The 13,214-nt window shown below is 45.6% G+C and overlaps 1 protein-coding gene across 6 annotated transcripts in view; it reads right to left on the reverse strand.

Annotated features, from left to right (window-relative positions):
* The window catches only part of Prkn (parkin RBR E3 ubiquitin protein ligase), a 1,082,502-nt gene that overhangs the window by 490,134 nt on the left and 579,154 nt on the right, over positions 1 to 13,214 (reverse strand). For all 6 annotated transcript variants that reach the window (XM_040758175.1, XM_040758173.1, XM_040758174.1 and 3 more), the window contains one exon: positions 6,437 to 6,552. In XM_040758175.1, the coding sequence (XP_040614109.1) occupies positions 6,437 to 6,552 (116 nt within the window). The remainder of the gene's footprint in view (positions 1 to 6,436; positions 6,553 to 13,214) is intronic.

A 13,214-nucleotide genomic window follows, 5' to 3' on the forward strand; every position in this document is an offset into this window, starting at 1 on the left:
AAGACTAAACCACGAAAGCTAGCAAAGTCAAACAAGGGCCCCTTGGATGCTTCCGGAATGTAGCTGCCTTTTCCTTAACATCCATCAATGGAAAACTAACTGCTTAAAATCCAGACGGTTACAACATGCAAGGTTGACCTTAATGGATACAAAATTGGTCCGGGAGGATTTGCAGTATTACCTTCCCTTTGCCAGCGGGGCTGCTGAGCACCTGCAGCGATGGTGAAATGAAAAGTTAAGCCCTGTGAATTTCATGCACAGGCACCTTTAACATCCCCAGGAAGCCCCGAGGATGCTGCTGCTCCCATCTGAGACCTACGGGGTTCACTGCAGGAGAACGGAAGGTCACTGGCTGGCATTAAAACTGACATGGTTCACATTTCAAAGTATCAATGTAGATAAAATATTTCTTCTGTGCTTTCATAAGGAACTGACCCCAAACAATATGACTGAGTGATCTGTCTCTTATGGCTCACACTTCAAAATTGGATTTTCCTTTACCCCTACCAGCTCCTAAATATTCCACTTGGACCTCTTGCTTATTCATTGTTTTATTTAATTGATGGCTGGAGAATCCCATTACATCCAGAAAAGATTGGGACTGGGACTGTTTGTATATTTGTTTGTTCTTCTTCTTCTTCTTCTTCTTCTTCTTCTTCTTCTTCTTCTTCTTCTTCTTCTTCTTCTTCTTCTTCTTCTTCTTCTTCTTCTTCTTCTTCTTCTTCTTCTTCTTCTTCTTCTTCTTCTTCTTCTTCTTCTTCTTCTTCTTCTTCTTCTTCTTCTTCTTCTTCTTCTTCTTCTTCTTCTTCTTCTTCTTTTCTCCTCTTCCTCCTCCTCTTCCTCTTCCTCTTTCTCCTCCTCCTCCTCTTTCTCTTTCTCCTCCTCCTCCTCCTCCTCCTTTTGTTAGAACATTAAAGGCTAATGAGAAAGCTTAGATGGTAAACCATTTCCTTGAAAGCGTGAGGACCTGAGTTCAAACCTCAGAACCCACATAAATGGTTTGTGATCTTCAGGGGATCTGATGCCCTCTTCTAGATGCCATGGGCACCAGGCTCACATGTAGTATACAGACATACATGCACAGATAAAAAGGAATAGTACTTAAAAGAGAAGACTTGCAAGCTTATAATCCCAGCACTCGGGAAGTGGGGGAACACAGATTCTCTGGGGTATCCTGGTCAGGTAGCCCAGGCTACCTGGAAAACCTCAGGGTGGTCAGAAACATCTGGCTTTTTTTCAGATGGTGGATGGTGTCTGAGGAACTACCCCCAAGGCTGTCTTCCGGCTCCCATGTGTAGGTAAATACATACACAGGGGTATCCATGCATACACAGACACCGACATTCTCTATAAAAAGAGTGTGCCCTTTCTTGTGCTGTGGACCACTCACTGTAATCGTAGCCAGCAGATGTTAAACCCTTCTGAGGCAAGGGCCAGCGCTGGACATTGCAGAGAGGATAAGTACGTTTGTACGTGAGACACGTTTGCACTCGCCCTAGAGCAGCGTGCGGTGTCATGGAGCCCACACACCAAAAGGCAGCCCCGCCCTCTCCAGCTCCCACCACCCACAGAGGCAAGAACGCCTGGAGCTGTAGCTGGCTTTTTCCTGCCTCTGATCCCGACTTGACTACTTTTGCCCTTCTCCATGCAAAGCCACCGTTCAGCATTTCAGGGAGACTTGTCTTTCACTCAGTGTAAACCTGGACCCTGCGAGTGAGAATGAGGAGAGGCAGGAGAAAAATCAATGCAGGCTACATGGACTTCAGTTAGTTAGATAGCTGTCTGAACACCTTCTGTCATTATCAGAGGTCAGACTTTAAAGACCTTAGCTTCAATTCTCTTCGATTAAAACGAAAACCCAAGTGACTTTCGAGGGCTGAAACCGGGAAGCCCGTGGTCATTAAGAGCTGCATGGCAATCAGGTGACCCAGAATGTCGGCTGGTGTGCTTTGACAACACGCTGGAGAAGCTCCCTAACCAGGTTGTGTCAGAGTGGGGTGTGCCCTGCTTTCTCAAGAAAGAATCACTGAAGTGCCAGCATTGGGGGTTGGAAAGAGCTTCATTGTGGTTGGGCACTTAGTGAATGCTCTTGCCGGGGACAGGAGTTCAACTCCACACTCATAGCAGGTGGTTCATACTGACCCAGAACTCCAACTCCGAGAGCTCTATCGCCCTCTTCTGACTTCTGGGGCCACCTGCACACAGATGCACACAACTACACATAGACATGCATGCAGACACACGAGAGCAACCCATAGTTAAACAAACAAAAGAGAAGACATGGGATCTACTCTCATGAGGGGCAGTGCTCAGTGGGAGGGAGCCTGACTCAAGCTGGATGAGGCGTCTTTGAGCTCTCCTCTTTGGTCCACTCTGCGCTGTAGCACGTACCTAATTGCTGTGACACAGATATGGTGTTCTCCACCCATTACATCATGCCATTTGCTCTTGCCCTCCATTCAAGATAACGCGAATACAATAAAGACACTTCTTCCCACGTGTTCCTGAGGGCGTTTTGGCCCTGGCTTCGTTCATCGCATGGCAATAGGCATACTACTGGGCACCCAAAGGAGAACCACACAGCTCCATGACTGCAGATGATGGCCCAAAGGCTGGGGGTGCGAAGGCTCTCATCAGGTTTTCATTGCAGAAAGAGTGCCTGGCTGAAATAAGCCACAAGAAATAAAGCAGTAGTCTGATGTGAGTGGACGTGGCCTGAGATCCTGGATGAAATCTTAGTTAAGAAAGGGTTCCATTGGTTAAGGCTTCTATAGAGTGCTTTAAGATAAGTAGAACAAGGAATTCCATCTTGACGTACAAAGTATTGCAAAGTACTGTCTAACCAAAAGAAGCCACGAACAGAGAAGCTGAAGACAAAACGGATGGATCCAAAGGGAATGCCATGAAGATCCCTGTGTGAGAGAAAGAAAGCTCCCGGAACACTGTCAAATGAGCATTAATCCCTGTCACAAGGAACAAGTGCAAATGGGCTTGGAGATAAATCTCCACTAATCTCCAGGCCTGAGGAAATCTTTTCAGTATGCAATCCATGGTAGCTTTGCTTCAGTGAGTGGGTGGATTTTAAGATGGATCTGAATAAAGTTATGAAAGTACTTATGATTAAATGACAATGACACCAAAACAACAAGTCCTAATTGTAGAAGTCCCAAAGTAGTACCACTTCTTGGATTTAATGTCCTGGACTGCTTTTTCTAGTGTGTTCTGGCAGGTTAAGTTTTGGCTGTGTAAATATGGCTGCCTTTGACTTTGCCTTCAACATTGAAAGTGCAGCAAAGATGAGTGAAGGGGACAATATGCACAGGTTAGCTTCATAGTCTTGGGAGCAACAGTGGCAGATAGGGATTTCTTCTTTTCCATACTGCTAAATGTCTAACTCCATTGATGATACACAACCAGCACAAAGATGAAACAAGCAACTGTGAAATACAAGTAGAAAAGCAAACCTGTTTAAGTCTGTATTTGATTATGACTTTTGTTTTACCTCCAAGATATGTAAAAAATTTAAGTAAAGTCCACAGGAATCAATCATGATTTAGGGTCAGGGTCAGGGTCAAACACAAATGTAAAAGACAAAACCCTGTACTACAAAGATAGGCCAGAGGTAGGGCTGGCGTGGGGGGAAAGGTTCTATGCTGAGAAAGTTTGGAATTGTTTTCTTACAACAACAACAACAAAAAATATGCCCATGCAAATAAGATCAGCTTGAGTCCACTTACCATTTTAGAAAGTCAAGTATTTGTGACAAAGCTACTTCCTTTATCAATGTCAGGACAAAACTGAGAACACACCCAGAGAAGGAAAACATGCTGGAGAGCCCATGCCCCCAAAACACAGAAAGTCACAGCTGTAAGAGTGTAGTTTGAGAAAAGCAGTTTGCAAGTATGCAGGAAGAATTTGAAACTGTCGACACCAGCCTGTACATGTCTCACAACCCTGAGCTTAGGTGAAAACGAGAAGCCAGTGAGTTCATTCTTGAACAGTATGGCTTCTTTAGCTTTGACCCAAGACCTGGTGCCTAGTCAGACAATATGATCATCACTCCATGTTTGAATGTAATCTCCTTGTGAAGATTCATTTATTGGTGTGTGTGTGTGTGTGTGTGTGTGTGTGTGTGTGTGTATACTCTAGTGCACACACGTGTTCATGCACACCATGACCTGAATGAATGTGGAGGACAGAGGAAAACTGTGGGAGCTGGCTCTCTTCTTCCACTGTGGGCTCCTGGTATTGACACAACTTAGTTAACTTACAAGCTGGGCCACCTCTCTTCCCCCAAATAAAATCTTGTTAAGGGGGCTGGGGTACAGTGGTAACCAAAGTACAGTATGTCCCTATCAAACTTCTTTTCTCCATCCTTCATTCAAGGTCTCCCTCGGGTTACAGGAGAGACTTCCTTCAGCCAAGCGGCTGGCTATCTATGCACACTCTGGAATCAGACTGAATGGTTGCTTATATCCATTAAATAATGTAGAATAATAGTAAGAAAAAAGTATTTTAGCAAAATAATTTTTCCAATACTTAATTCCCCAAGTATCTTGGAGGTGGCTAACTTTATCCTATAGATAGTCATCTGTCATTAATACAAAGGGGTTGGGAGGCAGGTGCTCCCGAGGCAACATGAGCCTCTTTCTCCTTATTTTTATTTGTGTGCACGTGTGTGAGTGAGTATTGTGTGTGCGCGTGCGTGCATGTGTGTGTTTGTGTGTGAGTATATGTGTGCATGCGTGCGCGTGTGTGTTTGTGTGTGAGTATATGTGTGCATGCGTGCGTGCGCGTGTGTGTTTGTGTGTGAGTATATGTGTGCGTGCGTGCGTGTGTGTGTTTGTGTGTGAGTATATGTGTGCGTGCGTGCGTGTGTTTGTGTGTGAGTATATGTGCGCGTGCGTGCGTGCGTGTGTTTGTGTGTGAGTATATGTGTGCATGCGTGCGTGCGTGCGTGTGTGTATATCACATGTGTGTTCAGGTACCCTCAGGGGCTAGAAATGGGTTCCAGATCTCTTGGCACTAGAGTTGTGGGTTGTTGTGAGCTGTCTGCTTTGCGTGCTGGGAACTGGACTCAGGTCCTTCGGAAGAGCACAAAGACTCTTAAACACTGGACCATCTCTCCATGTCCCCCTCACTCGATTTCTAACTCCATCCACGTCAATGCTGCCTGGTAGGCTGTACACAACCTGCAGAAAAATGTTTTGATTTTTTTTCCTTTGAAACCTCAAAAGGTGATTTTAATTACTTGTTGTTATCAGAGAAGGTGAGCCCTCATTTGTAGAACTGTCTCACTCCTTCCTGAAACACCGGAAGCATTGTTATGCCCTTGAAAGTATTTTCCGTGTACAGACATTGACCTCGCCAAAGGCAGGTGAAACACGGCAGTTTGTGGGCACTGTTGTGGCGTTTCCTGCCAGAGCGGCGACTAAGCACTTGGAGCAGGGGAAATGTGGTGGAGACAAGTTCAGCCAACGGTTGTTGCTAAAGTGTTCAGGCTTCTTTTAGTCAATGTGAAAAGGATGGGACTACCAAACCAGGAGTACTGACACCATCTATGAAACCATAAGGTAAATTCAAAGGCCTGTCTCATTAAGTCCCAAAGGCCGACGAGGAGAGGCAACACTGAAATGTCTGTTTGCCTCAGAGCACGGAACAACAGGTTTGGGGATTTTATTCTGCCCGTTTTAGCATTTGATTAAAACACTCTTCCTAGTCAGGACTGCGTCCCCCCTTTGCAATCTGAGCTTCTGACAAACCTCTGAGGACACCTGAAGCTGCCTTCTTTCTTTTCTGAATCGGCAATGAGTCAGACTTCCCCTCTCTGCAGCTTACTCTGCAGATCCCAGAGGTTCAGCTTCTTTTACCTGACCTTAACTCCTAACCCAGAGTTCACCTCCATGTTTCTCCCTTCCCTCTGACACTGTCTCCACATCCCCCTTCTCTTGTATTCACTGGGTTTGAGATAACTGGGCCCAGAATCAACTGTGTGACTTCATTTTGGCTAGAGGAATACATGAGAAGCCCCAACACAAATACAGACAGTTATGTGAGATAACTCAAACGTATGGAAGAGATAATTTAAAATAAAATAGCCTTGCAGGAAAAAGTGGTTTTCATAAATTGTTATTCCATTCCTAATGTTAACATCATATTTTAAAGCTTATTGATATTAGCGAGTTTACATTTCTGGATGAACTAAGATTACACTATTTTCAGATATTTTATCTCACACAGTTGAGAGCTCATATCTGACTGCTTGACTAATGAAGTAATTGGCACTATAAATAATCTTACCACAGTGAGATATGCTCAGATTTGGTGGCATCCCCAAGATCAATGTGCACAGGGTGAGGTGTCCGAGGGAGGTCTGCCGGGGGAATGAGGCTGGAAGGCAGGGCACTGACCAACGGCCTGCCCCCGAGGGCCTTACCTGACATCTGTGCACGCTATGCAGGCGATGCTGCGGCGGTTACTGGTGATCAGGTACAAAGCGACAGACGTGTCCTTGTCAGAGGTTGGGTGCGCTCCGCATTTAAAGAAAAATTCCTGGAAGAATGAGGGAAAAGGTCATTACGCATATGGGCGCTGCCTGGTTATTTATCCCTTCCAAGACATTGTTTGCAGTAAACAATCACTGGTGGGTAAGAGAAGAAATCTGCCATTGGATATGAGTTGGGAATAAATCACCATGGACTTTTGGAAGGAAAGAACAGCCTTGTCTGGTGCAGAACTAACTGGTCAGCAATACCCCGAGCATCCCAGACAAGCCCAGGCCTTCTCCGCATGGTCACCATGCAGGTAGCCTTACAACAAACAGGAGCATGTGAACCGAATAAAGGATCTGAGAGCCAGAGGACTCAGGGTCACAAGCACCGTGACAGCTGATATTGATCGCTTGGCTGACAGGACCCATCTAGCATTACCTAGGAGACACATCCTAAGTATGGCTGGCACCACTCCATGAGTTGAGGTTCAGGCTGAATCAAAGGGACAAAGCAAGTTGAGGACCTCCTTGACTGCTGCTCCTTAACTGTGTGGTTACGATGTGACCAACTGTTTCAGACTCCTGCAACCACAACTTGTCCACTGCCAAGGGCTTCCCCTCAGACTGTACACCGGGGCATACTCTTCCATCTTAGGTTGCTTTTTTCCAGCTATTTTGCTGCATCAATAAGAAAAGTAATCTTGGAAATTAGCAAAACGGCTTTATTGTTTTTCTATCTTAATAAAACCTGGCATAGGATAGGTGATGGGGAAGTCCTTCTGTTGTCTTGCTGGTTTATTAAATGAAGCACTGCTGGCCAATAGGGAAGCAAGATAGGTGGGACTAGGAGTCGAGGAGGATTCTGGGAAACAGAGGCACAGGCAGTCATGATGTAGGACATTGAAGGAGTAAGAGGTCCGGACCTTTTCTCCGGTAAGAGAAGACCATGTATAAGCACTCAGATTAGCAGTTGTGGGTTAATAATAAGTCAGAGCTAGCCGATAAGAAACCAAACAAACGGCCAACAGCTTCATAATTAATATAGTGTCTTGTGTGTTATTTGGGGGCTGAGACAGCGGTGGGACCCAAGAGGCTGGCGGGAAGAATGCATGTTACAGATAGGCATTGAATTTATTTTATCAAATGAAAATCTGCAGTATTAATTACTAAGTGGAAACCTTAAACATTTAATGACAGCACTTGAGTTTGTTCTCTCCTGCGTGAAGCCTGAGGAGTCTTCACTGGGTCCACCGCCTGAAGACCCTAACTCTGAGGTGTCTAAGAACTGCTTGGGAAGGGTACCCACCTCCTGTGTTCAGTCTGAAGCTGGAATCAAGCTTCTAGTTAACCTGTATTTATCTGACCCAGGGCAGCACTGTCGCAGAGAACCCGTTAAGCACCTCAGTGAACTAAATGGGTGTGCAGGTACACTCTGGAACCTCGGTTCAAGTTCAGGGTGCCGGCAGAGTCCGATGCAGGAGTCCAGGTCCTCACTGCTTCATCATAGGAACTATATGGCTGATTGCTTTTCTGAACATTGGATACCATCTTAGTCAGTGTTCTACCATGGCAATGCTTATAAATGGAAGCATTTAATTTTTAGCTTGCTTATAATTTCAGAGGTTCAGTCCTTTGTCATCAGGCCAGGAAGCCTGGCAGTGGGCAGACAGAGAAGGCACTGGAGAAGTTGAGAGATCTACATCTGGACCCTCAGGCAGCAGGATGAGAGAGAAAGACTGGGTCTGGCTTGAGCTTTTGAAACACCAAAGCCCACACCCTAAGTGAAACAATTTCTCCAATGAGGCCACAGCCTCCTAATAACTATCAGGTAGTGACACTGCCTAATGACCACACATTTCAGTATATGTGCCCATTGGGGCCACTCCTATTCAAACCATCACAGAAGCCATTTGAAATGCTACAAATCCTTCAAGGTCAACAGGGGGATATTGGGAAAAAAATTAAAATAACAACTGACCTCTTAAACAAAAGGTTTGAAGGACATGGCTGACCCTGTGAAACAGACCGGGCTGCCTGCTACTGCCCTTTGCAGGCATAAGGAAAAAAAATTCTTATCTCTAACATAACGTAGTTCCCTCAAAAGAGCTGAGTTGGCAGAAACATTGAGGATGTTTTTCATATACAGATACATGGAAAGTATAGTTTTTCTTAGCTTGCAGAAAGCTACTGGTAGACACTTAGATAACAAATCACAGAATTGTTCTAACACTATATGAAACTCAGCCATATAAAAGTCAAAAACCCTTATTACTGGTGGTAGATGTTTGTAGACAATAGTCCGCATTTAAAGATTTAGAAAATTCTGTTAATTCAAATGATATTAGAAAACTGCCATAGAAAAATTCCAACTCTGTACATTATGTATAGTCCCAGCACATTCTCTACCAGTGTTTGTGAGTGGTGACTTTTCTACAGTGTAACTGGCAAGACTTGGGAGGGATCCAAGGCTTTGTCTAGCTTGCAAGCTGTCTACTTCATCTGCCACTCCATCACAGATGCTGGCAGAAGACAATGGACTCATGGAGACAGGGCATTGTGCCCTAGCAAGCTCAGGGAGAAGAGGGAGCGCTCGGTTGAGTGCCACCCTGCGTGAGTGGCAGCAGGCAGCTGGTGGTTCTGAGCTTCGGGAACACGGATCTTTAAGAGGAGCTGTGAGGTGAGCAGGCCTTACTTTGCTCCTGAAGGGGGACATTGTCTTTATTATACAGGATAATTAGCAAATCTGCCTTTTGTCCTAGAGGGAGACATTAGCTTCCTCTTCCAAGGTCATTAGCTTTTCCCTGCAAAGATGGTCTGAGGCGAAGGGTAGTTAACGGCTCCCTCTTGAGATGAGCAGAAGCGAGAGGCCAGCAACTGTCTCTCAGCAGTGCAAACGAACTTTCATACAGGCTAATTAGCAGTATGATCTACTTGTTCCCTGCAATCAGTAGGCTAAAACTTAAAATCTACACTCAAGCTCAAACGCACAAACAACAACAAAATATCATGGAAGTCAGGAGAGGCTTTTCCAGAACACCACTCTGGGTGTCTCTGAGAACTTCCTGACAGAGGGGAATCTCATAGCAGCCTGGTTCTGGGGAAACAACTGTGGAAAATTCTTCCTACATCTCACAAAAAAACCCTCATAAATAAATGGAGGGGGGTGTGCTGTGGTAATAAACTAAATTAATTCTTTCACCTAATGGTTCTCCCACTGAGACCACGCACACTTCTGGGAAGTCTTTATTGACCAAGAAGCTAAAATCTATGACAACGATTCCTTAGTTTTGTCTAGTTTTCAAATGATAGACAAACTATTAAAAATAAATAAAGGTGAGCCTGAGGAAAAACAAGACCTTGAAAACAGCACTTGGATTTATTCTGAGGCTCTGCTAAATGCATTGCTGCTGTGCTCTGAGTCCCACAAACCATCTGCCTCTAGGCCTCACGTGTATGGTGTATGCTTACACACTGACCCTCCCCAGCAGGAGGCTGCGGCCTTCTCATTCTCACTGAGTTCCGGTGTTCACCCAACTTCCTAGTCCAGATGGAGGACATACCTGGTCTGTGGTGATATATTGTTTATTAAAGCCACTGGAGAGCAAAATAGCAAAGCAGCCAGACTAGTTAGCCATAGAAGCCAGGCAGTGGTGGCACACACCTTCAATCCCAGGACTCATGAGAGGTATTTAAGACAGAAACAGGGTCTCAGAGCTGGCATTCATTCTCCAACCACGCCGAGGACAGGAAGGCATTGAATTCTCCAGCCACAGCGAGGAGAGGCAGCCGTCTGTGGCTTAGTGAGAGCTCATGGAGAGAATCAGCCTCTCAGCCTGCGGTAGAGAGGTAAGAGCTTTTCTGATCTTCAGCTTGAAGCTCGAACCCCAATATCAGTCTCTGGGTCTTTTATTGTTCATGTCACACTGGTCCTCTACTGAGTTCACAGCCGTAACAGTTAGGGTCCACTCATGGGGGAAAGTCTGGGCCTCTGCAGCTCAGTGTCCACCGGGTCCCTGGTAGTCACCTCCTCCATTCACTCCCAAATTAAACTATCACTTTTCCTGAGCACTGCCCTTCACAAACAAAAGGAAACCACAGCCACCAGAATACAAAGGAACATGCCAGCCAGCTAAAATAGAGGACCAGGAGTCCAGCTGTGTCAAAATGTATAGGATCTGGAGCTAATCCATCACCCCGAGGGCTGTTTGATGGGTTCTCACGTACTGTAGAACAACGACAAATGGGTGCAAAGCCTCCCTTCCCCAGTCTATTCAAAGCTCAGAAAAGTATGAGCAGGGCCCATCTTCTCATTCTTCTATGAGTCTTCTAATAGACTTTATTGACCATCCTAAGGTTAAAATTTTATAGATATCGTTTACCAATCATGTTTCCACATAAAATGCCATCTATCTTTACAAAAGCTAAATTCCATCTCAGTCTCCAACTCTGTCTTAATGAAACCCACAAAAGGAAAGCCCGTGTTTCTATTGATGAAATAGTGGGGACACCCCCATTTTTCACAAGGAAGGCTGAGACAATTGTGTGTTCTATGCCTAACCTGTATGGGGGTGGCCATTTGCACGGCTCAGACTCCAGCTGAGGGAACAGTGCCCATGGATGTCAGGCAGCTCAACTGAGGGGACTCATTGCTAAGGTATAGCGCTAGTGTATAGTGCTAATGTATAGCACTAAGGTATAGCGCTAAGGTACAGTGCTAACGGTGTGTGTACAGGAGACACAGAAACACTGATGGAGAAAAGAAGCAGCCATTGGTTTGGCCTCATTACGGGCAGCTACCACCTAGTCCTAGAGGACAAATGAGAATGCGCTAATTCATCACGGCTCTGCATCAGACTGTGTGTCTGGACCTGGGACAGTGAATGTGGGGGGTGGGTGGGTCCCATAGCCCCACATGTAAGGAGAACTCCCCTAGGTTCCAGCTTTGACCTTGTCTATGCTTCCTGTCACCTGCCTGGATGAAGGAGGGGTCACTGAGAGCTGCCATCTGCCGGGGTCAGACGAGACACAGAGAAGACGAGGGGGGGGCGCTGTGGGGAGCTGGTATGCATGCAGAGGTGACAAGGGACCTTTGAGGAGAAGGTTGGTCTGTGAGGTGGAAGACCCTCACCTGTTGCTCCTTGTCAGTGATGTCTTTCTGATCAGCTGCTATTAGAGGAAAAGAAGTGTGCACATATGTGGCCGTGTAACATGTTATAGGCATGTGAGTGTTGGGGGCACAAAGGCCTTGTGCCCACAGATCACTAGGAAAACAGGAATGCTAAACACACAGGAACCTTTTTCTCAACAAAGGAAATAAAACACCTGTTCTCCTGCCCCGAAGGCTGGGAGTGGAGTTTGTTAATGACCTGGCTAACTGTTTGCTGTCTGTGGAGAAAAATTCCCAAGAACGATTGATTACCTAAGACTCTTCCCTTCCTAGATGGTTTACCGGTCCTTAGGGGAGATGTCACCTGTATATACTTCATGGCCTGTTTGACCCCTGTGACATCTCAGATACCACTCTATATTCTAGGCCTTTTAGCTACAGAACCCACCCTCATGGTCATATGTACTGCTTCAAGGAGTCTCTATGTAGCATTATTGTGCACCTGGAATTGAACTGATTGTTGCCTGGAAACCTTTTACCAAACTGGGCTGTTTTACATATCCTGACAGTGAACCACCTGGCACTAGACTCCCCGAAGCCCGATCCAGGTTGATGAAGTCAATCAGCACTGGTTTTCATTCTCACCTCTTCCTGAGGCATGTCTCCCCCGCCTCACCTCTGCAGGAATGCCTGACTGTGCATTTAGTGTTGCGGATTGAGGAACCGGACCATACTCAAGAAAAAGCTAACTAATGAGATGAACTAAGGAGACCAGGCCTGAGTCAATGCTCACACAGATGTAAGTAATATGCAACTTCGCATATACCCAGGATGATCCCGTGCTCCCTAGCTTCAGACAGGGGCCTGTCTGGAGAATATGCTCATGGACTTGAACGTTCTGACTCTACAACATGGGTAGACTCCATGATTCCTCTTCTCAGACTCTGGAGTGCCAGACATGCACTCTGCCACCAAGTGTCACCCGAGGCTCGGCACTGTCTTATTAGCCGCAAGAAGTTTCACTATTTTGTGGTAATAACACTTGGCTGCCACCTAAGGGAAAACATTCCACATACAGCTCAACTCGGATACATTCTGTCTAGCACAGTGGCACTATGAATGCGACCTACCTAGCTTGTCTATGCTGGGACCACACCACTGTGTGGCTTTTGCTCAGAAATGGTGGGCTCACTTTGTGCCATATAAACCCAGTAATGAGATGTATAGCAGTCTGGAAATAACCATGCAAGATGTTAGATTGTATAATTCCCAAGACTTCATTAATTTAGCAAAGCAAGTTTTAAAATCAGGCTACACCTAGTTGAACAAATCAAATCTAAAAAGTTAATGAGTCCCTTATCATGTTCAATTGTAAGTTTGTTTTCTTTTAATAAGAAGTGAGCAAAGCCTCTAGATGATGCAGAGTTGATCTAAAGAAAGAAAATCAATTCTCTCTCACAAAACGTTAAAGCCGCATTAGCCCTGCTGAGCAGGGCTGTTAGTGGCCCCCTGTCTGCCTCACTTTCTCTTGCGGAGGCTTCAGGGACCTCTGTGGGTCAATAGCAACTATTCACATTGGAGTCCCAAGCACCCACTCTCCAACCTGCTCCTGAAGAC

Source organism: Mesocricetus auratus, unplaced genomic scaffold, assembly GCF_017639785.1.
Source record: "Mesocricetus auratus isolate SY011 unplaced genomic scaffold, BCM_Maur_2.0 Super-Scaffold_100018, whole genome shotgun sequence".
Lineage (NCBI taxonomy): Eukaryota > Metazoa > Chordata > Mammalia > Rodentia > Cricetidae > Mesocricetus > Mesocricetus auratus.